The sequence below is a fragment of the Lycium ferocissimum genome, chromosome 5 (genome assembly GCF_029784015.1).
Source record: "Lycium ferocissimum isolate CSIRO_LF1 chromosome 5, AGI_CSIRO_Lferr_CH_V1, whole genome shotgun sequence".
Taxonomy (NCBI): Eukaryota; Viridiplantae; Streptophyta; class Magnoliopsida; order Solanales; family Solanaceae; genus Lycium; species Lycium ferocissimum.
The window spans coordinates 59276882-59302013 of record NC_081346.1 but is presented as its reverse complement, the minus strand read 5'-3'; the positions used below and the strand labels follow the sequence as shown (position 1 = coordinate 59302013).

The window sequence follows — 25132 nt, the reverse complement described above, 5'->3', positions numbered from 1 at the left end:
TGGAGTATTTAAATGGTGAATATACTTTAATCAATTTTAGCAGGTTACTCACAATTTTTTTTCTCGTCATTAAGTTATGTTTAGTGTAAAAGAAATGCACTATAATCATAATTATTGTTTTCAAATGATCTGATTGTATAGTATAGTTTGGATTGGGCTCCTCTCCATTTCCCTTCTCTCCATTTTCCCCAAGTTCTACCTTAGATTAGAGACACATGGCATGGGTTAGAATTAATGACTAAGATTTAATTGATTAAAACAAAACCCTAACCATAGTTTATATAATTAATAACTTATCCATAAATATGTTAAAATACTTTCTCTCTCTTCATATTTAATATTCCATCTTTTTTTCAATTATGATAACTCTTTAATGGTGATATTTTTCAGAGTATAGACAACTCTTTCAGAAATATACAATTATCAATTGAATAATAGGGTCTATATTATGTGAATTAGTAAGCATCATAATTAAAAAAATGGAAAATATCACCAATTGAATAATGGGTCTATTAGGGGGGAAAAATGAAGTGGCAGAAAATAATACAGTAAATTAGAAAAGATATTTTCTTGGGTAGGAAAAGTAAATAGGAAGAGAGAGAAAAATATTCTAATATATTTATGGATAAGTTATTAATAATGTAATCATGGTTAGGGCCTTGTTTTAGTCAATAAAATCTTAGCCATTAATTCTAATTCATGCCATGTGTCTCTAATCTAAGATAGAACTTGGGGAAAATGGAGAGAAGGGAAATGGAGAGGAGCCCAATCCGTATAGTTTAGGTACACTAGACTTAACTAACTTTTTACTTGCAGTAGATTTTTAAGTGATCCGTATAAATATTTTTTTACGTCGTTCACGGATAATTAACCTAGATCTTATGAAATTTAGAAGAAAAATGAAGATATAGAGAATGTTCCAACGCAAAGACCAGAAGGCCAAAGTTCCCCTTGCCGTCCAGTTCCGACCGTTGAGTTAGCCAACAAAGTTCACAGGCTACAAGAAAAGTCTACCACATTTCATACATATCATTTTAATAATGTTCTACTCCATTAATTAGTATATTCAATTAAAAAACATCTTGGATATAATATGGCTATGACCTCTACGTTCAGCAATATTATATACCCCTCTCGATTTATTTAATTTCATAACTTATAGTTGCCTCCTTTTACTGTTTTTGTTACATTACATGGATATTCCCTTCACTTATTTTTGGGCACAAGATGGACCAAAAGGTATAGTCATGCCCTCAAAAATTTCAGAATTAAAAGCAAACACTTCATGGATCAACTAGTACTATATTTATTATTGCTGTTGGTGAACTTTATTGAACTTCTTTTTAATTTGATATCCTAACTTAAGAATAATATTTCTTGCTTAAACATAATTAATTATCTTTCCCTACTACTTCTTTCATTATACAACACCAACATCCCCAGTATGATCCCATAAGTGATCAGGTCTAGGGAGAGTGGGGTGTACGCAGTCCATATCTCTATCTTTGTGGAGTAGAGATGTTATTTCCGATAGACCATCGGCTTAAGAAAATTATAGACTAAGTAGTTTTGTGTAGGAATTACTCGAGAAAATGGGTAAAAAAATAGAGGAAATGATCTCTTATGTCCACTTACAAATTGAATAGAAAAATGTGGCCTTTTCAGATCTTCTATGTAGAAGAGCCTATTTGGATTGACTTATTTTAGGTTTTAAGTCAAAATAGTCTTAAGCCTTTTTGTAATGTTAGGGTAAGATAAAAAAAAAAGTACTTTTAAGCGCTTATTGTTAACTCAAAATCTATACTATATTAAAAGTACGAAGGGCCTTAGAAATGTTAATTGAACTTTTTGCCCTTCATTAAAAGACTCTACAATAGACAAAATTGTAATTTACTATTTTCCTCAAATTATTATTTAATTTTCTTTATAGTCATTCAATTATTTCTCTAATATTTAGAAATTAAAAATTCATTAAATACGGTTATTAAATCTTACCTTATTTGGATTATATACCTAAAATTATGACTGCATTCTAAATTGAGTATAATTGTAGTTGTAATCACTAACAATTTTTTTTTGTTAAGAAAAAAAAAAGTCTCGTGTATATACAGTTGACTCTTCTTTGATTTGGTTTAGGATTCTTTATTATTATTTTTTGTTTAGGATTTTTTTTACTGCCGTGTATTGTTTTTCTTTGTTTAGGTTTTGGTTTCAAGTTATTTCCCACATATTCAATAAAATAATATTAACCAGTTAATGTTTAACCTGAATAAAGGATTAAATTTGACACCAACGTTTTCCGTTTCACTATTGATATTTTTCAAAAGTTTCATTTTTTTGAAATCTTTGAAATATGTTTAATTATAATGAGAAAATAAGCTAAATTTTTGGTTGTTTAACTTGGTAAGAAATCCTAATATTTAACACTTCTAACTCAATTATATAATTTTTAATTTTAACAATTCTATTTAAGTAATATTTTGAATCATATTTCACGGAAACATTTTAAGATTATATATATGAATTAAATAATTAAAGATTATTTTTGATTGATGGTTACCTGGGTGAGAACTTATGAACAATAACACCTTAAGATTTGTGTAGATTGTAATAGCTACACATCAATACTTTGAGAACAGCTTACCTATGTTGGAACTCTATATTAAGTGTAAGATAATTTGAACTAATTGCATAGTTGGCAATTGATTCCACTCTTTTGATAATTTCATGTGTTTTTTCTTTCAGTTGAAATTTTTTAATCGAAATATTGGACGAAACAAGTGATGTTGCCGACAAACAAAGTAGATCAAATGGCTGTCAACTGTTATTTGTATTGAAAACATTAATGGGAAAAATTTCATAAATGATTACATTTTAGGGTTAAAAATATCATATTTTGCTTGTAGCTATTTTTTTGTTTATTTTGTATTTTTTTGTTTGTATTCAATTTTTGTTTTATTGTATTCATGACTAAAATAATTTTTTCAATTGATTCATGAAATTTTGATAATTCTTTATTTTATGTGTAAAAAACTTAATTATATACACCAATAATTACACAAATGCATCATATTTTTTTAATCGAAATATTGGAAAAAACGATACAACATAGATACACCAAAAAATTAACAAAAACAACAAAAATATTGTAGATCAAATACAACAAATACAACGAAAAAAATTAATGAATACAATGAATTGTATGCTAAAAAATTCGAAAAAGAAAGGTGATTTTTATTTGTATTCAAATCCGGCCAAGATACGTAGGATCGATTACCATCGGAGAAACGTAGGGGTTTTGTGATTTTGGGAAGGATTTAATTTGTGGATGGGCGACAAAGTTTCGAAGCCACCCATTTACATCAACTTGATCAATTCAATTGATATAAATCAATGCAATGATTAGGTATTAATATAAGTAACCTTGTTGAACCTTGGCGGCGCATGAATGGCATCTTGATTTTTGTTTCCTAATTTTGTATAATTTGTTGGGTTTTGAATAATGTGATGATGGGGTATTTTACTTTGTATATATATATATATAGCTATTGTATTTAACATATAATTATTAGTTATGGAATGTAATTATTTTAAACTATAGCTACTAAATATAAATATGTAGTAATGTGAGTTATGCTATGTAGTAATCCCAACATTAATTACCATAAAACATAGGAGTAGTACTGTTTGAATTGCAATGATTAGTCTATGCTTTATTTTTTGTTTTAATTTTGAGTTTTTTGAGGTAATTGACTTGATTCTTTGTAAATTTTGTTTCAGGTGAACTCTAGAATCATCGCCTTCTACTAATGGAGGTTGACCTCAATCAAATAGTAATTGCGATGTTGATTAATTGATTACATAAAATATCAATTTAGTGGCAAAACTATGATTTCAGGTTTCTTCTATCGAAAATTTCATGTTGTCAGCTTCTACCCTACCATACCCCTTTCTATTATTGTTAATTTGTTACAAGTAGCTGTGATATATTATTATGCTCATATATAATATAGTTCGTTATATTATTATGCTCATATATAATATAGTTCGTTTTTCCTTTTCGAAATTTTGTTCGCTGCATTTAATTTTACTCCTTAATTATTAGGATATCGAGTTGTCATGTTCCTCTTTAATTATAACCCTAATATTTAGGACTTTGAAATCAGCTAAAATTTTGATAATTAAATCATTCCTTATTTGAACTAAGTAAGAATGTTTAATATTTACAAATCCAGAATTGAGAAAGATTTTTACTTAAATAAAATTTTCCTTATTTTTTGCTTCACAAATAATTGCTTTGTAATTTGTTTAGGTTGGTTTCTTACGTCTATAGTTATTTATGATTTGTTTCCTATTAGTTTAGTTTTGGTTTAGAATGAAGATTTGTGGAGTCCAATTTAAAACCTCATACACAAATCCAAAGAATGCATCTTATGGAACTTTGAACGAAAAAAATAAGAACGGCATATACTTAGGGATATTAATTCTATAAAATTAATTATGTCTTCTTTTATTTTTATTACAAAATCGATTAGAAAAAAATTACTTTCGATAAAACTGACTATTTTATGATAAACTAAAATATGATTGACATTAAGAAATTCTTAGACACAGAACACAAACGAATTTTAAAACGTAGAGAAGATGAAGGGTGATTCTTGAAGTGAAAGCTGAATAATTATCAAGTCAATAGCATAAAGAGACGAAAAAAGACCAATTTTTTTTTTTTTGGGTTAGACAAAAGGACCCAATATAATGAAATATCTTTTATAAAAAGTTGTGAGGTAAGATGCTAAATAGCATATTAGTATCTCTCTAACGGTTAAGATATCTAGATTACAGGATTAATAGATTAGACAGTGATAAAGTAATAATAAAAATTGCTAATCTCAAATGAAGCAATATACACATATATATTTTACTGTTTGACGTGATGCATACGTGTAACGCACGTACGGTTAAACTAGTAATAAAAATAAGCCAAAAGGCATAAGTTAGGATTCCTAATCTTATAGATGTAAAATTAGGACATAAAACTAAAAATAAGTTTGTAATGGACTACAAAACTATTTCTTCCAACAAAATGAAGATAATAAATTGTGTAATATTTTCAAATAAAAATAAGAAGATCCTTAATTCATACAATCTAGTTAGCATCTGGTACTAATAGATATGGTGGGGAACAATCACAAATAATCAAAAAATGATTCTTTTGGAATTAGGTAATTATTTAAAGTAAGATGAAGATATCAGTGATATTACCAAAGTAGAAGGACTTTGCTATAATTTCTCAAATATTTTTAAAAAACCGAAAAAGGCTTTTCACATTACAAAAGCATCTGAACGCTATCATTGCATTGCCAGTCCCTCTTTTTCTTCTTTATTCCACCTCCGGCAAGCTCAGCTCAGTTCACTCCATTTTTCTACCAACTTTACTCCTCATAGTTCTAGGTTTTGGCAATTCCCAATCATAATGTTAAACCATAGCTAGACAAAAAAATTGTATGTATTAGGGTTTAGCAATGGGAAGCTTGTTTACCCGGAAATCGGTTCTGTTGAATTTGTGTACGTGGTCAAGAACACGTGGACCAAAGTGACCAGAAAAGTAATGTAATTTGTAATTAAAATAGCTATGGACGAAATATAAGCAAAGTAAAAAGTTAATAATAGTTGAGCCTTGAGGTAGCTTTGAACTGACGGCTCAGGGCAAGCTACTAATTTGGTCCGTGTTGGATCTGAATTAAAATAGCAAAGAAACTTAAGAACAATGCAAGTGTGAAATGTATGTCATGTATATCTCTTGGATTTCATGTCCTTTACAATGGAATGATAAGTCCTATTTATACTTGGGACGAGGAGTACACATTCTACGAGTTGTGCCTCTGCTAATAATATGTATTAATGCCACAATAATGATAGACAATAAAGAGGGCAATAAAGCCTATTAATGCCCGGTGGAAGGTGGAAGGCCTTCTTGTAACGGTTGACTATTGCCTACCAACCGGTGATATCTCATTTCTATGAGGAATCGGGCCCTTCAGTGTCCTCGGTGTCATTAAACCTCTACCGGAGGTTTTGAACGCTGATTTATACTTGAATCATATCTACCGCCGGTATCCTCTCTAATGTAAAGGAGGACTGCCGGTGGAGGGAGGTTGAAGTCCTCATTCCTGGTCGGAACGAGAATGTGACCTCTTTTAGGCCAGGATACTCATTCGTTTACACATACCCTTTCTCGATGAAAATCAAAAGTTATGTTGATGAAGTAATCCTCGATATGTGTCGGCGCTACAAAGTGTGCATAGCTCAGATAGGTCATTTGGTATGGAGAGCCGTAGCGAGCAACTGGTACTTTGCTGACCAAGCTAAAGTGGGGTTTACTACTCTAGCCCATTTAATCGGAGTGTCTTTCCTCGAGGATCTTCTAGGGAGACGTGATAAAACTTGCATAACGAGGCAAAGTAATCGCTACTCACCAGCCTTGAGGATGACCATGACAGAGGCTGGATGGAGCGTTTCGTGTTTATTGCCACAGCCAACATTCTCCCTCGCGGTGGAAGGCCTATACCAGAGAGGTGGAGTCCGACTCGTAAGTTCGTCCTTTACCCGAACTTGAATGCTTTGCTTTTCCTTTTCCTTTCCATTTTGCAGCTACAACCTGGGAACCCCCAGAAATCGAGGAACTTGAAGAGTGAATCTATATTATACTGGATGTCTCTACCCCTAAGATCCCGACATGGAAAATTCTGTTCGAAGACCGGAATTGGATTCCGAGTAGTCATGGTAAGGGTGTTTCCTTTGACACTTTCTTGCTGCGTCTCTACTTTAAGCATTCTTACAGTTCAACTGCTCTTTTCAGATTTGTCCAAGTTAACCCTTCCTGTCTAATTAACTGATTTTTCGGATGATGCCGCGGCAGCCCTTCGAATTGTTGACCAAGCCCGGAAGCGCAAACGTGCTCGGAAAACCTCCTCATCAAGCCCCCAGTTTGGGATTAAGCGAACCAGAAGAAAACAAAATAAAGGCCCGGAGGAAGCCAGCCAAATTTCTCCACGAAGAACTGAGGGGTCATCCCTTGCTCCTGTTGCCACCGATATCGTGTTAGTCGTGGATCTGGACGGCGAGAAGGACGAAGAAGATGGACAACCCCTTTCGAGAAGCCTTCGGAGGACTGATAATCCTGTTGATACCACCAGAAGTGAGCCTCTTCTTTGAGCAGAGATGCATATTGCTGAGCGCGGGGCCTCGACGACCCAAGTGTTTTTTTGCCCCCATCGGCTCTGGAGCTGCATCTTTGAACATGCCGCCTTTAACTTCTTCCATCACGGCGGCGTCACGTCCTCCGAAATCTGTCACAGCCAGTCGCTCCCGCCGATCCTTGCACACCGCTCTACGGTTCTGGCACTCGGCGGGGAACCCCCGCCAAAGACGGCGTGGCGCACCCCGACGGAAGGGACTGGTAGATGAATATCTGTCGGACGGATGAGAACGAGAATGAATTTGGGGCGGTCCCCTTTCCGAGGTCCCCACCGAGTGCCATCTTTTATCCAGGCTTATGAGGGAGGCCAACTACATGAAACACGTGGCTTCGGAGAGGGACCGGAGGAAGACACATAAAGTTTCCTCTAAATGCATAATCAATGCTGGAAACCATGCTGCAACTCGGGTAACTTTCCTTTCCATCGTAGAACTTTCATCCTTACCCTTAGTTTTCAAAATATAACTTCGATTTTGTTTTTTGTATAGGCCAACTTTCTTTGCAATGAAGGACTCTAGAAAATGATTGAAGAAAAAGCTGCCCTGGCCAGAGAGAGGGATTCAGCAGTGGAGCGGATGTTGGCGGCCAAAGCTAAGTTGGCTCGGGTTGCGGAGCTGGAAGCCAAACTCATTTAGTTCGAAGCCGACAAAGAAGCCTTCAGCCAACAGACCACCATTCTACAGAATCGTGCTAAGGACTGGAGGAAGAGGTGGGGCCTAGCTAATGATACCATGGCGGAGATGACGGTGCGTGTTTTCGGTCTAGAGTTGGATGTGCGTTCCTTAGAGGTACTCCTCCGGGCAAAGAACAATGAGGTTGTAGTGATCGGCAAAGAGAATGAGGAGTTAAGAAACCGGATGGTCGTAACTGCGGCTCAAAATCAACAGCACCGGGATGCCAACCTGGAACTGTCAAACTCCATGACGGCTCTTCGGAGTGAGAACGTCGATCTTATCCTTGTCGGCGATTCTTCAAAAAACGCTGGGAAACGATTCTTCAAAAAATTCTGATCCGGTCCAAAGCCCTTCTCCGTCTTATCGGGGAGTTCTCCAGCGGGAGTCCCTAGCAGGTCGTCCTCCACCCGGATTTTCAATTCATACCTATTGTGAACATCTTCCCAAGTAGTAGCTCGAAACTCCAAGAGATTTTCTTTGAGTTTCCAGGAAGCATCCGAACTTAAGGGATTCAGCCTTTTAGTAAAAGCTTTGGCATCCCACTCATCCGGTACTGCATGCAGAAGCACGCGTTCTTTCTGGAACAGGGTGACGAAGTTCTGAAGACGTTCTGACTCTCCCTGTGAGATGCGGAAGATATCCGCCTTTCTGGTCTTTACCTTTCTTACCCCAAAATGCGCCTTTATGAACATGTCAGCCAACGTGGAGAATAAGGTGATTGAATCCTGTGTAGTAGGGAATACCACATTAAAGCCCTCGAGCGAGGGTCTCTCCAAATGTCTCAATCAGGACCAACTCAATTCCCTTTTCCTTCAAGTCATTCCCTTTGACCGCCATAGTATAGGCCATGATATACTGTTGCGGGTCCGTCGTCCCGTCATACTTGGGGATGTCTGGCATCTTAAATCTCTTTAGGATCAACTCCGGTGTGGCCTCGGTCTTGTATGCCGACTGGATATACCTCTTAGTGTCCGAGCCCTCCACGGAAGGGGAGCCCCAGGAAATTAACTCAGGCGCCTCTAAAACTCTTTGGCATTCTTCTCGACTTCTTTGGCGATTTGATCCACTTTGCCTGTGATTTCCCTCGTGAACTGTCGGGCTTGTGCTTGGAAAGGATCTTCCGGGACGGACTCACTTCCTGACACATCTCCATTCCTCGCCACTGTGTGTTCCTTTGTCGGTGGAAATGTTCCCATTGGTAGGGGTCAAAGGCGTCGCACCAGGAGCCGCAACTCTAGCAGCAGGATTGGATTCAAGCGAAGCAATAACCTGCCTCATTTGCTCTATTTCCGTCCTCATTGCGTGATTTTGTTCCCTTAAGATCTGCATCGCCTCCGCGGGAGTTTCATCGGTGAACGTTTCTTTCTCTGTGGCTGAATGTACCTGCCCGTCTCTTGACGTTACCCCGTCTATATTCTGGGACAACGGATCTGTTGCAGGATCACGGAGAGGAGGCCATCCGGGCCGAGCTGATTGTTGCCCTAAACGTTTTCAACATTCGTGTTGTCATTAACTCCTGACATACCTGAAATTGATGCTAAGGCAAAAAAGTGGAGTTTACAAAGAGTTAGTAAAAAATAGTGGTCACAGTGATTACCACAATTGTCCTGGCCCGACGGTGGGCGCCAAACTGTTTATCTGGAAATCAGTTCAGTTGAATTTGTGTACGTGGTCAAGGACACGTGGATCAAAGTGACCAAAAAAGTAATGTAATTTGTAATTAAAATCGGTATGGACGAAATATAAGCAAGGTAAAAAGTTAAGAATAGCTTGAGCCTTGATGTAGCTTTGAACTGACGGCTCCGGATAAGCTACCAATTTGGTCGGTGTTAGATCTTAATTAAAATATATAGCAAAGAAACTTAAGAACAATGCAAGTGTGAAATGTATGTCGTGTATTTCTCTTGGATTTCGTGTCCTTTACAATGGAATGATAAGTCCTATTTATACTTGGGACGAGGAGTACACATTCCATGAATTGTGCCCCTGCTAATAATGTGTATTAATGCCACAATAATGATAGACAACAAAGAGGGCAATAAATCCTATTAATGCCCCATGGAAGGTGGAAGGCCTTCTTGTAACGGTTGACCGTTGTCTACCAATCGGTGTTATCTCATTTCTACAAGTAACCAAGCCCTTCAGTGTCCTCTGTGTCATTAAACCTCTACGGAGGCTCTAGACGCTGATTGGTACTTGAATCATATCTACTGACATGTGTCATCATGATATTCGTCCAACTGTATTCCACGAATTTAGCCCAATACAAAACTGTTGCAGATCTCCGGCATCTGTTGCTAGAGAAGATGTCAAGTTGTCCAACTACTCTAGCAAATAATCAAGAAATGTGTAAAGGAAAATAATAAAGGCTTAATAAATAGGCAACCTCTTAAATTAGCTAGTATATTCCATTTAGGCACTCGAATCAAGTTCCAATTGGACACCTCAAGTCCTAATAAAGTGTTTCAATTAGACATTTTCGGTTCAAATATTATTATTTTATATGTTTCATTCGTCTATTAGGTATTTAAGTGAACCACCTAAAATATGTCACTCTTTTAATTATAAACATTCGTCTTAATAAGCCATAAAACCTCAGACTTTTTCTACTTGAGGTTAATGCTTATAATTAAAAAAGATACTATTTTACGTGGTTAACTAACCTACCCAATAGACGAATGAAAACTCACGCAATTTTTTTTTTTAAAATTTAAACTGAAAATGTCTAGTTGAAACACTTTATTAATAATGAGGCTTTCAATTAAAACATGACTTAGTTCTAGTGTCTAAATGATTATAGTATTAAAGTAGAAGGACTTTTCTATAATTTCTCAAATAATTTTAAGTAAGTTATTCATGTATAAAATTAATACGGTAGTTGGTTTGCAATTTAAAAACCTGCATAACTAATACATATATAAATTATAATGGTATATGTATATTATTTTATATAGAATCGAAGGTGGAATAACTAATAATACATGAATAACTAAATCTTGCATGACTAATGCAATGTAAAATGATATTCCCTCCGTCCCAATTTACATGACACTCTTTCCTTTTGATCAGCTAAAAAAATGATATTTTTTCATATTCAGTACTAATTTAACATTTTTTCATATTCAGTAATAATTTATCATTTTTTCATATTTAGTAATAATTTAACACTAAAATTTTCATTTTATTCTTAATAAACTGATTTCTGGCCTTAAAATTTTCTTTCACTTGTTTTAAACCGTAAATTCAAAAGTCTTACACTCTGACCAATCAAATACGCTTGTGTAAATTGGGACGTAGGACATACATAAATTTCTCCGAGAAGGACTTTGCTTTTCATATTTTTAAAAACGAAAAAGCTTTTCACATCTTAACGTTATCATTGCATTCCCAGTCCCCCATTTTTCTTCTTTATTCCATCTCCGGCAAGCTCAGCTCAGCACAGCTCAGTTCACTCCATTTCTTTCCACTGCAATTTCACTCCTCAAACTTCTACTATTTCACACTTCCCAAATCACAATGTTAAACCATAGCTAAAACAAAAAAAAAGTGTGCAAGTATTAGGGTTTTAAGCAATGGGTAACTGTTGCAGATCTCCAGCATCTGTTGCTAGAGAAGATGTAAAGTCTTCCAACAACGATAATCATCATCACATCCGTAAAAAAGACAAGCTTACCCCTAAGCAGCAAAAACAGATTCTCACAGTGTTAACTGATGTTCAAAAGGAGAATATTGAGGAGAGGTATTTGATAGATAGAGAGTTAGGTAGGGGTGAATTCGGGATAACATATCTATGTATAGATCGTAGTAATAGAGAATTATTGGCTTGTAAGTCGATATCGAAAAGGAAGTTAAGAACAGCTGTTGATGTGGAAGATGTAAGGAGAGAAGTTGCTATTATGAAGCATTTGCCACAAAATTCAAGCATTGTCAGTTTTAGGTAATTATGCTCTTGACACATATTATTAGTAGAATGATGTAAAGTAGGCGTTTCGCCATAGATTCCAAGTATTTTTTTCACTTTATTTGGAATTTTTGAAGTTGGAGTTGTGTTTGGTTATACTTTTTGCAATTATGAAGCATTTGCCATAACTTTCAAGTATTGTGAGTTTTAGGTAATGATGCTCTTGACATTAGTAGAAGGATGTAATTAAAGTTTAAGGAGTTTAAGTAGGCGTTTGGCCCTAGATTTTGAAGTTGAAACTTGCAAATTTGAGTTTTTGAAGTTGAGATTTTTGGAACTTGAAGTTGTGTTTGGAGTTTTTGAAGTTGTGTTTGGAGTTTTTGCATTTTACATGAGAAAAATTTGATGTTTTGTTAGTGGAAGTGAAATTTCTCCCAAAAATTGGTCTGAGCTATTTTGAAGATAAATTTTCAAAATCTGATTAAATTTCATGGCCAAAAAGATGTTTGAAGGTAAAATTTAAGCATATGATCCAAATCTATTTCCAAACGCTAGCTAAGTAGGCGTTTGGCCATAGATTCCAAATATTTTTTCAGTATATTTGGAATTTATGGATTTGGAGTTGTGTTTGATTATACTTTTTTGCAAAAAAATATTTGGAATAATATTCATGCTTGAATGTACTTCAATACAACTTCAAAAGTGAAAAGAGAGTTCGGAAATAGGTTATGAGTGGGTGTTTGGACATAAGAATTGTGAAATTTGAAAAAAAGTGGTATTTGTTTTCAAGTTGAAAATGGTATTTGGAAATCGGAGTTGTGTTTGGACATGAATACAAATTGGAGGTGTTTTCTCAATTTTGGTGAGTGATTTGGAGTAAAAATTTTGAAAACATCTTTTTCAAGTTTTTTGAATTCTTGAAAATTGTAACAATTCTATGTCCAAACAGTTTTTCGGAATAAAATTCGGAAAAAAGTGAAAACTCTCCTTGGCCAAACGGGTGCTAAGTTATTTTCCAAATTTGAAATACTACTTTAAGTTAGATTTTGGATTTTCATGGCCAGACACTAATTTTTAAGTATTGCGAGTTTTAGGGAAGCGTGTGAGGATGAAAATGCGGTTCATTTGGTGATGGAATTGTGCGAAGGCGGTGAGCTGTTCGATAGGATTGTTGCGAGGGGGCATTATACTGAAAGAGCTGCTGTTGCTGTTACACGGACGATTATGGAGGTTGTGCAGCTTTGTCATAAGCATGGAGTGATTCATAGAGATTTGAAGCCTGAGAACTTTTTGTTCGCTAATAAGAAGGAAAATTCACCTCTCAAAGCAATTGATTTTGGCTTGTCAATCTTCTTCAAGCCAGGTAAAAAGGAAAACTTTAATTGGTTTGTGGTAAAGTAAGCAAATGCATATAGTTATTTATCTTACAACTTGCTGATAAGCTTGAAAGAAGTTATATTCAGTTGATGCTGGAGCAAAACTAGCATCATCCTCCTTTTTGTTCTCTAACTCTGTTTGTACAACTTACCTGCGGAGTGTAGAACAAACAAAGATTGCTGATAAACTTGAAAGAAGTTATATTCAGTTGATGCTGGAGCAAAACTAGCATCATCTCCTTCTTTTTGTACTCTAACTCGGTTTGTACAACTTATTTGATAAGCTAGATCTATTAGTAAAACTTACCAGCGGAAAAAAGATGGTAGATTCAGTTTGTCTCGTTGAGCGCACTGGTTATATAGAGGAGCAAGGTAGTTTTGATATAGGATTAAGCAAAAGGATAAAAAATTTACCAAACAAAGAAGGGACTGATCCATGCCTCTCCATTGTTTATTCTTATGAAATAATATTGTTTCTTCCAACAGCCCTCTGAGGCTCTTTAGCCTTGAAATTGATTGTATCATGTTGGAATATTGCACTTCACTGTGTATTATCATTCGTGTCTTTGAGTTTGAGTTTCAGTGAGATGAGATGTTCTCTCATTTAGTTCAGTTGATAATTCTTTTGTTAATTGCAAAAGCTAAAAGGGTTACAATTTATTAATTTCAGTGCTAATATCATGGCCAAGTTGCGAGTTAAACCTGTGACAAGGGCTTGACTTAACCTACATGAGGGAATTGCATTTGAGCTGAATTTCCAGACTGTTGATGAGTTGTTTCATGATCAATTGATTGGTGGAACGGCCTTGTAGAGGACTTTATTCTAGCAAACATTTCTATCAATTTTCCTAAAACAATGCCCACTTAATTTTTATGTGAATTCCATCTATTCTGGTACTTGCAGTTTAAGAACTAACTTACTGCCTAACTGCATTTGTTCGGATTAGATAAACTTCAAGTTTATCCCCTTAAGTAGAATGAAGCTGAAGTGGTATTAGCTAGGAATTTTGGTGCCAAGATACAGACAATTTGGATATCTAGGCGTAGTGTTGCAGATGGATGAAAAGGTGATGTAACACATGAATTTTAGAATAGGATGACTTAAATGGAGGTAGGATTTGGGAAATTGTGCGATAGGAATATATATGTAAAAAAAAGTTAAAGGTAAGTTGTATAGTGCAATTTTCAGTTCAATAATCTTACACAGGAGTGGAAGTTGAGCCTCTTGGCTTAGCATGCTTGCTAGATGAATGTTAAAAACACGGATCAAGAAGGATGTGTGGTCATATAAGATTAGACAAGATTAGAAAATGATTAAATCTGACAAAAGGTGTAGGCCTGCACACACGGAGGATAAATGACGTCCCTTTAGGGACATCCAATGAAATTGAAACATATAGGATTAAAAAAGAAAAGATCACCTGAGACCTGTGATCATTCTGTCATACTTACGGTCTGTCATTTGGAAGTCAATGTAGGATGATGGACACCTAAAGAGGTAGAAAGTGACTACTCCAGTGTTGGTCACTTTTAGTGTTATTCGTGCACTCCAGATTACTACAGTGTAGTTGTGGTAGGAATTAATTCTTCTTTCTTTGATTATGAAAGTCTTACTTGTTTATTTCCATGCATATTTAATAGATATTTCCTTCCTTTTCGTTTAATATTTGGGAAATAATAGATCAGCTTACCAGCTAAATAAAGGATAAAGTTTTCAGCATTTGTCTGCCCTACAAAAGTAGACAGTTCTTCCTTTGTAAAGGACATCCTTATTATTACTTAAATAAATCTTCAGCCTTTGGGTTTCGTTTGAATCGTTTAGTAATGTTTGACTTGACAAACCTCTGTAGGGGTTCTTAGTCGCATAGTAATGCTAACTCAAATGCTTACTTAAAAAGGAAAAGAGTGAAACTAATTTTGATAGCTAATGAATATCTAGCAGGTGCCTGCTCCTCTGTAAAAGGGCAGCCTGGTGCACAAAGCATCCCGCGTTAGTAGTGGGAAGGGCAGCACCGCAAGGGGTGTGATGTAGACAGCCTACCCTAGTGCAAGCATTAGTGGCTGCTTCCATGGCTCTAACTCGTGACCTATATGCTTGTTCCTCTGTACTTCTCTTTATAGGGAGGTAGGAACAAGAAATAGCTTAGATAACTATATAGCAAATGCAGATCCAATCAGCAAGGCCCATGGTCTTGGACCCTTAACCTTGTGGTACAAATAACTCTTCGCATTCCTTATTGTTTGGTACTTTGGGCTCGTCTTTTGGCACTATTACTGGCCTATCCAATCTATATTGTTTTTTTTTTTTTTTTTTTGATTAAGCACCGGTGTCCGAGTCTCTTTGAGTACTTTGGGCAAGCCTTCGGCAAGGAGTTTCATAAGTGCACCACGGGTAATTGTGGCATCCGATGGCCCTTTAAATTGTTTACTGAACTTGAGACCTTGAAAGGGAGCACCCCAAGGCTCAAGTCAATTTGCCACCAGGCCAATCGAGGGTTATCCAATCTATATTGTTGCGTATCTTAACTTTATATATCGCTCATTTTTAATCACTCAAATATGTATTTTAGGTGAGAAGTTCTCCGAAATAGTTGGAAGTCCCTATTACATGGCTCCTGAGGTGCTCAAACGAAACTATGGACCAGAAATAGATATATGGAGTGCAGGAGTCATTCTATATATTCTGTTATGTGGGGTTCCTCCCTTTTGGGCCGGTACACTCTCTTCCTGCAGTTTTGATTCTTCCTCTCTTTCCCGTATCCTATATTAGTAGCATTCTCAGATGCCACTCTGTAATTTTATTGAAGTGAATCTGTTTGTACAGAATCTGAACAAGGTGTTGCCCAAGCGATTTTACGTGGGGCAATAGATTTCAAGCGGGAACCCTGGCCAAGTATTTCAGAAGGTGCTAAAAATCTTGTCAGGCAAATGTTAGAGCCAGATCCAAAGCTTCGACTAACTGCAAAGCAAGTACTTGGTATGTTATGTTTCACAGATGCTTATTAATTCTTATTGGGAAAAGCCTTGTGTTTATCAAAGATATATAGAGCTACTGGGTAGCCTAGTTAGGCACGAATCAGCACTCCGATGTGCTTTGCCCGTGCTGTATTTTATATACTCTAGCCGTTCCAATTTATCAGACATAGTTGAAATTGTTACGGAGTTTAAGAAAATGAGGGCTTTTGAAATTTATGGTCGAAATAGCATTTATGTAGCTATAAAACTTTTCAACCGAAACTTGTGGCCTTAAACATGCCATAACATTTATGTGGTTATAAAAGCTTCTCAGTCTGGGTAAAATGGAAAGGGTAATGTTAAGAATTGTGTTGTTCTATAATTGTTCCCAAATTCAGAATTGTGTTGTTCTATAATTGTTCCCAAATTCAGAATTGCGTTGTTCTTTTTAGAAATTTTTTTAAAAAGAAAGTAAGTATAAACTGGAACAGGAGGAGCGTTAGTTAGACAAGGCTGAATAGATGACTGACTAGGAGGGTCTGACTAGAAGGGATTCGACTATGGAAAATTGGTCGGTTTCAGACTTTCAGTATGTGAGGCATAAGATGACAACTAGTAACAAAAAATCCAGCGACGCCATCAACAGGTTAATGATCAACCAGTTGAGGTGATCGTAACACTTCCATTCAGTGATTATTCTCTAAAATTGTAGCTAAAACTAAATAAAGCATAAGGTCACACCTAATAACAAAATCCAACGACGTCACCAACAGGCTAATGATCAACCGGTTGAGATAATAGCACACTTCGTCTATTCAGTAATTTCACTCTCTAAACTAATGAGCATCATTCAGATGCTAAAGAGGCGTTGTTTACCTTCTCTATGTCTTGGGCATACATAATCATCTGCAACTTGTCTCTTACATAGCGTTATCTTTATGGGAGAAACCTAGGCATTAGTCTAAACTTTGAAGAGATTTGCAAGCTCCATAAAGTGGTCAAAACTTCTTCATAATGCCAAGTAAATTTAATGCCCTTTAGCCTCTCTACAGTCATACCCCAATTCTAAGCTGATCTAACTGTGAATTAACCTTTGAAGAGACTTGCAAGCTCCATAAAGTGGTCAAAACTATAAGTGGTCAAAACTTCTTCATAACACCTGAGCTTAAAGTAAATTTAGTGCCATTTAGCCTCTCCTTACAGTCATATCCCAATTCTACGCTGATCTAACTGTGAATTGCCATTGTTTGTGGGAAGTCATGTGATTGGATCTCTGGTCATGTTGGACAGAGTGGTATGTGGGCTGATAGCCATCAAGGGATTAAACATCTCAGTAAGCTCAAACTTCCACTTACCATTATGGGAATTTATTAAATCGCACATCCTAGCATTCCTGAACGTTGTGGAGCTGCAATGCTTAAAAGAGATTTGCTGTGGAAGTCATGGGTCCTCCCAAACAATGGTTGGACAAAATAAAGGAAGTGGTACACTGAACCACATGCAACCTGTGAAGTTTGGGATGACGAAGGATTAAGACCAGCAAAAAGCATGGGAATGGCCATGTAGATCCATTAGAACAAGAAAAATATGATCTTTGATGGATTAGTTGACAAAAGAAGATACAATGAAAAAAGGCGGCAATTCATATTTCCTTAGCAAGACCTACTAAGGTCTTCCGTGTATAAATATTTAATTTGGATGCTTGGTGATTTCTTTGGTTTTTATCAATCGCCTGTTATTACAACAGAAAACCTAATCTTATGCCTCCTGTTTTTTATGAATTATAAAAGTTTTCTCGTCTTGTAGAGCACCCTTGGATTCAAAATGCTAAGAAGGCTCCAAATGTTCCCCTTGGAGATGTTGTTAAGTCAAGACTTAAGCAGTTTTCGTTGATGAATAGGTTTAAGAGGAAAGCTCTGAGGGTGTGTTCATTTATCTGATGCTCTTTTTATCTTTACGTAGCTTTTGCACTTCTTGGACCATTAAATCATGCTTGTCCAAATGCAGGTGATTGCTGATTTCTTGTCTAATGAAGAAGTTGGAGACCTAAAAGAAATGTTTAACAAGATAGACACTGACAATGATGGCATTGTTTCAGTCGAAGAACTTAAAGCAGGACTTCAAAAGAACTCCCAGCTGGCAGAATCTGAAGTACAGATGCTTATTGAAGCTGTGAGTCCACCTGCCAATTTCTTGATTTAAAGCTTGTCCTGAATTTCCCACTTTTTCCCGAGGTTGACATATAGATGCTGCTCAGTATCTGTTAATATCATGCGAAAGCGTGCTTTTGGTATTGACGGAGATAACATCTGCATCGTTGTCATCTAACATGAAATGTTTAAACTTCATAAATAAGTTTAGTTTCCATTTGCCGCTAGGATATTTTCTAGGATATCCAATAGCCTGAAAGAGCATAGATTCTGCACTTTTACTTGGGAATCGGGTGAAGTAAAGTAATTAATTGGAACTAGGCAAAAAGAAAGAAAGAAAGAAAAAAAAAAATCGAAGAAGGAAAGGATGGAACTAGGGAGGGTAGGGACAGTGTTATTTAAGGCGAGCGCCTTCTCGCCTTTGGCGAGAGGCGAGGCAAGGCGTGGCTGCTGCGCCTTTCATGGCAGACCTTCAATGGCGAGAAAGGCGAGGGATGGCGAGGGACAGAATAAATACGCAGGCGAGCAGCTAGGGTTTTAAAAAAAAAACAATTAAAAAAAGTGGAGGACTTAAATGAAGTGGAGGACTAAATAAAAATAGCAGCTAGGGTTTTTTGTTTGCCTCCTCTCTTCTCCTTCAAGGTTTCAGGTCTGTCTCTTTCTCCTTCTTCTTTTTCTTCAGTTCTTCTTCTTTCTTCCTCCTGTATTTTCGACTTCTGCTTCTTCATCTGTTCTTCTTCTTCTTCTTTTTTTTTTTGACAACTGCCCTATTTGGTCACCTCTGGTTTTTTTTTTTTTTTTTTTTTGACTGATTCTATTCTCTCTTCTTCGTTTTCTGGTTTTTCTCCCTGTTTTTTTACCCTCAGTTTTTTTCACCTCTGTTAATTAGCTCTGTTTTTTTTCTCCTCTGTTTCTTCTCTGTTTTTTTTTTCTCTGTTTGGACCAGTGAGGCATTGGTTGTTTTGCTCCTATTTTTTCTGTTCAATAATTGTTTAAATTTTGTTACACAGTTATAAACAGTAGGTTCAAATTCAATGGAATCGTCGGACGCTAGCAAAAAAGACATAGGTTGGAATTATGGTGCCAAAGGCCCAACAAAAGATTCAGTATTTAGTATTGCACTATTGCTTTAATTTTAGTATTGCTTGTCTTGTCACTTATGAATTATTGAGAGCCCGTTTGGATTGGCTTATAAGTTGGCTTATAAGCTGTTTTTAGCTTTTTTGAGCCAGAATTTGTGCTTAAAATAAGGAAAATAATTGGACCCATTTAACTTAGTTTATAGTTTTATAAAGCTTATCAAAAAAAATAAGTTGGACTACCCCAACTTATTTTTTTCAATTTATGCCAAACAAAGTTATAAGGCCCCCAGTCATTGACTCATTCAAGTTCTAGACTTTTAGTATCTACTATCTACTTTTAATTTTTGAATTGAAATATTTGCTAATATGTTATTGCTAGTGAGATTTTGATTATTTACATATGCAATTAAATATTTTAATTTTTGGCATATTTATTGGCGCCGATTGGCAGGCAGGCCCTTGTCGCCTTTACGTCCAAAAATTGGGTAGGGACAAGGGAGAGGTAAGTTCTGAGAGATTTATGCTTTAAATTCTTCATTTTATTTTTTTTTTTTTTTTTTTTTTTTTTGGATGAAGTAAGTGCTATTAATAAATGGCATCAAGAAGATGCAAGAATTACAGGATGTGGCATTTGAGCTTACAAAAAAATCTCTGGTTGACTATACAAACTGTCTAAGCCAGAACTAGGGAGTTAATAAAGTCCTGAAGATGTTCTGCCCTAACAGCAGGATACAGATTGGACCAACTAAACAGATTGGCATTACACCTTGCCTTCAAAATACCTAAAGAAGCTTGACTCCCCATCAAAACATCTCCTATTCCTCTCCAACCAGATACACCAAACAATACAAGCAGGAGTCATAATCCAGTTCTTCTTGATGATTTTGTCAACTCTCCATAGGCTCCAGCTCTCATAAGCATCCTTAACTGAGAGGGGTATGGTCCAATTGAGACCAAAGAGACAAAAAAACATGTTCCATTAAGGCCACCTCACAATGAAGAAGAAGGTGTCTGGTGGTTTCAACTTCTCTTTTGCACATATAGCATCTGTTTGCTAACTGGAATTTCCTTTTCTTCAGATTGTCTTGGGTAAGACATGCCTTATATAGAGCTGTCCAAGTAAGACTAGTCTTCTGTTCTATGTTTGTGAAATAACCTCTTTAAAATAACAACTTTTGCTAGCATAATCGATGAGTTCTTGTCTTCTCTCGATCTGGTTATATCTAATTGGAAAATAAAGATCCTCCATGTTTGTATACTTATGCTTTGTTTAATTTGTCGTCTTCCAGCAAGTTCTTTGCATTTTGCACTTCTAATGTAGACACCATTTTTTATTTGTACCTTATCAAAGGAAAAAAGGGAAAATCTATTAGTTTCTTTGCAAAACCATATAAGAGTTCGTTTTGTAAAGAATTAATTAGGAATTGCATTCTTAACGTTATAGGGGAAAGCTGCCAATGGTCTTGCCCCACAAAAGTCTTCATTTTACTCCACTGATAACACAAAGCTCTCTCTGTTTGCTATGCTAGTTTTAATCAAGTTCTTTTCACCAATTCTTCAGTAATTTTTTTAAACTCCTGCAGCTCCAGATCTTACTGAAAGCTAAAATCCTTTACTAGCCCTGTGCTGCTGTACTCCTGCACGTAGTTGCATAACTCTAATTAAAGAAGACATATAACAAATTTGAGTTTTAGATGTGCAGAGGTTGAAAATAGCTTCTTTTCTCAAGCTATAAAGCAGAGCTTTGTCTAATTGAAACCAACCCCATCACATGAAGTCATGCTTCTGCATCAATGTAGGAACATGCATGCGTTTATATTGAAGTTACAGATTTTTTATTCTAGTCGATGATGAATTGATACGTTCCCCCTTTGCAAGTTAATAGTAAAAAGGAAATATAAATAGGGAAACCACCAGCGGTCGGAACTGTTTGGAGATGAACGTGATGTGAATTATAACTAATCAAGTGCTTTTTTATGTGATATTATTCTATTATGCATGTTTTGCTGAACTTAAAAAACAAAGCACATCATGCTAAGCCTATAAGCCTCATGTACCTTTCAAAAAAGAACACTTTATGATTTTCCAAAGAGATAAATAGACTTAGGTGGCAAATTATTAAGATAAAAGGACAGGGCGCACATAAAAATATCGTGCCTACTTAAGGGTTCAAAATGCAAATAACTCTTTTGCAGTCACTGTATGTGGCTCTCTTTAATATCTGCTAGTTAGTTGATGTCGCTGGTTAGAATAAGCATGCAGTCCTGTTGTTATATTTGTTCTTTTATGTAGTTCATTGCAGGTTATGTAATTGTAACATCATCAATGGTCAAGTTACTTGTATATATTCCATTGAATGTTAAAGTTAGAAAGCCGTGAACATGGGATTACTTTTTTTCCTACAGATTGATACTAATGGCAAAGGGACCCTGGATTATGGGGAATTTATAGCCGTTTCACTCCATCTTCAAAGGATGGCTCATGATGAACATCTGCACAAAGCTTTCTCCTACTTTGATAAGGATGGAAATGGTTACATTGAGCTGGATGAGCTTCGGGATGCCTTGATGGAGGATGGAGCGGATGACTGCACCAATGTGGCAAATGACATTTTCCAGGAGGTTGATACGGACAAGGTGAACATGCAGCTGACAAAAAACGCCTCTGCTGCTAACGTATATTCAGCTTGGAATGGTATTTCCCTTATCTTCTCTCTTTCTATGAATGCAGGATGGGCGCATCAGCTTTGAAGAATTTGCAGCCATGATGAAAACTGGAACAGACTGGAGAAAGGCTTCGCGACATTATTCAAGAGGGAGATTCAATAGTCTAAGTGTGAAGCTAATGAAGGATGGTTCACTTAACTTGGGGAATGAGTAAGGTTTACATTATTGTTTCATTTATCAAATTCAAGCTTTGTATCAATGTGTCTTTGATCTCTTGCCATTGTTTTATGGGGTTACCAGATTGTTGGCTTGCCAGTATTCGAAAGTGGAGACTTCATCTGGGTAACCTTTATAACCATTTGAAACACAGAATGTATCCTATCCTCTTACTACTGTTAGTTTTTTCTTGTCCCGGGAAAAAAAAAAAAGAAAAAAAAAGAAGGTACAATGCAGCATAATTTTTGTACAAAAAGTTTTCTCGTTTCATTGTTGTCTGTGCCTATTTTTAGGATTGACATGGAGCTAACATACATGGAAGTATGCTAGTTCAAGTGGCTTTTCTTTTATCCTGTTTCTCCAATCCTCATGTTCATAGTGATTTGTATGTACTATTGCCGTTTAAGGCAGGTGAAAAGGAACACTGGTTGTATTTGGCTCTAAACCTGCATTCTTCTTAGCAACCGTTCATGTAAAAGAACGCTCGTCTTGATATTTCTCGCAGAAAACTTCGGCCTTTTCTTCTTGTCTTAATTTGCATATGGTCTCTGATAAATTGGAACTTGAATGTGGCTAATTGGATGAACTTAATAAGATCTGAAAGTGGTTAAGTAGTTTGAATTTTGAGTATAATAATTCGGATTCTACGTAATGGTGATTGGTAAGAATCGTCGGTGTGCTGTCATGCAGATATTTGAGTGATGAATAACGAGGTGGTCATTGGATAGACCTATGACTTAATAAATGATCAAGATTGAAAAGAATGAAGTTAAAAAGTATTATAGTAACCCATGTCTTCCTAGAGATCGAAAATTTTGAACATCTTAAAAAATAATTTTTTTTGCAGTTAATTTGTATAGCTAGTTCTTTCGGTTTTTTTTTTTTTTTTTTTTGGTTGAGGTCTAAAAGAACATTTAAGTTGTAGAATTACTGTATTTAGAATATAATCAGTTCTTTTTCTATTAATTTCCCTCTTTTTATGATTCAAAGTTCATTATTAGAAAATAGAAAAAGGACTTTGCTGAATCTTTTGTTTGGTCAACCATTGTGGTCGTACAACTGAGGACCATATTTCCTGATGTTTTCAGCTCTGATCTAATGATTTTATGATCTTCGTAGTACTTTATTAGTTCAAGCCTAATGGCGTTTACTCCTTACAAATTATCAACCAAAAAAAAAAAAAAAAAAAAAACAAAGGTGAATATGGTGACCATCTAATATTCGGGATGTGGCCAGATGAATTCAGTTTTGCGTCGCATTAGAGGGAGAAATACTTCATTTTTTTGCGTGGATTGTCCTTTTGGGGTGGTCTTTAATTTTTGTCCCTCAATTGGTAGTCTTTAATATTTGCCCTTCGCTTAACACCCAAAGATTTTGGGTTTGAACTCAGGTTTAATCAATAAAAAAAAAAAAAATCGCAAACCATAAGTTGGAATTCACAGCGCAGAAGTGGGGAATTTGCAAGGCATGAGTTGGACTCAACTTCTTTCTTAAGGCAAATTTTTATTCAAAATTAGCTCTTAAGGCAGAGGTTTGTAAAATTTCAATTTTTTTTTTTTCCTTAAGGCAGAATTTGAAATCCAACTTATGCCTTAGGTCAAACCTGAAATTAAGAGACTTGTAGTGAAGGACAAAAATTAAAGACCACTGATTTGAGGGACAAAAATTAAAGACCACCCCGAAGGACAATCCTGCAAATTGCCCGAAATACTTTCTATCATGAGTTTATTAATTCACAGGACTGGAACGTAATATTTAGCGATTAAAATCCAAGATCTTCGTAATATTCATTAGTTCTGATCTAACACTGTCAACAAAAAGAAGTGAATTTGGTGGTACTTTATATTCACAGGATTAACTTCCCAATCTTCGTGGTACTTTTATGTTGCGAAGTAGCATTACCGATGATTATATACACTTATTCCGCAAAGAGTTTAAGTTACTGTTGGTATACCAGTAAAGTTTAAATACAGACTTAATTGCCGAAAACTCTTTGAATTTTTGCAGAGTATGAAACTCTTCGACGGAAGTGCTGCACGAAAGTTTAAAATAAATTTATCACAGTTTCTTATTTATTTATTTTTTTTTGCCGAAAAAAACTAATAATATTTTGATAAAAACAAGCCGTCAAAATTTTGTTGGAGAGTGTTACCAATGGGGAATCGCATTTTTAATTTTTTTTTTATCACATGGGGGCAGGGGAAGGGGATTACGAGATGGGGATCAAATCTTCACCAATAAGGTGAAAGTTCATGTAGCCAACCAACTGAGCTTTTAAGATCCCTTAAAAATTCAGTCGTTTTTCTTGAAAAAGGGAATCGCCTGAATATTGCACAAGTCAACAGCTTAATCGTACACCAAAGGCATTCAAAATCCATTGCAAATTTCCAAAGAGCACCTTTTTTGACGGGCTGTGTTCCAACATTTCTGTGTCAGTTAGTAATTTATTATTACTGACAACGTTTCAAAGGGAATGACCTAAAATCTAACCAAAATGGAGGAGGAAACATGACTTACTTAATTCACAAAATCAAAATCAAATCAAACAATTAAAATTCGTTCTTGAAGAAATGAAAACAATAAAATACTTCATGAAAGCATAGCAAACCAAACATCTTTATGAGAATACAAATGTTTTTCTTGAAAAAGGGAATCACCTGAATATTGCACAAGTCAACAGCTTAATCGTACACCAAAGGCATTCAAAATCCATTGCAAATTTTCAAAGAGCACCTTTTTTGACGGGTTGTGTTCCGACATTTCTGTGTCAGTTAGTAATTTATTATTACTGACAACGTTTCAAAGAGACTTCCCATTGAAATTTACAGAAATTGTAGCAGTAATGATCTAAAAT

At 35.7% G+C, this 25132-nt stretch overlaps 1 protein-coding gene across 1 annotated transcript; it reads left to right on the top strand.

Moving 5' to 3' along the window:
* The first annotated feature begins 11301 nt into the window (after window positions 1–11301).
* LOC132056971 (calcium-dependent protein kinase 13) lies at window positions 11302–22787 on the top strand. Its single transcript, XM_059449375.1, has 8 exons — window positions 11302–11869; window positions 12928–13196; window positions 15780–15923; window positions 16034–16186; window positions 17971–18086; window positions 18172–18336; window positions 21802–22032; window positions 22127–22787. The coding sequence occupies exons 1-8, from the start codon at window positions 11505–11507 to the stop codon at window positions 22274–22276; spliced, it is 1593 nt and encodes a 530-aa protein (XP_059305358.1). The 5' UTR covers window positions 11302–11504; the 3' UTR covers window positions 22277–22787.
* The last annotated feature ends 2345 nt before the right edge of the window (window positions 22788–25132 follow it).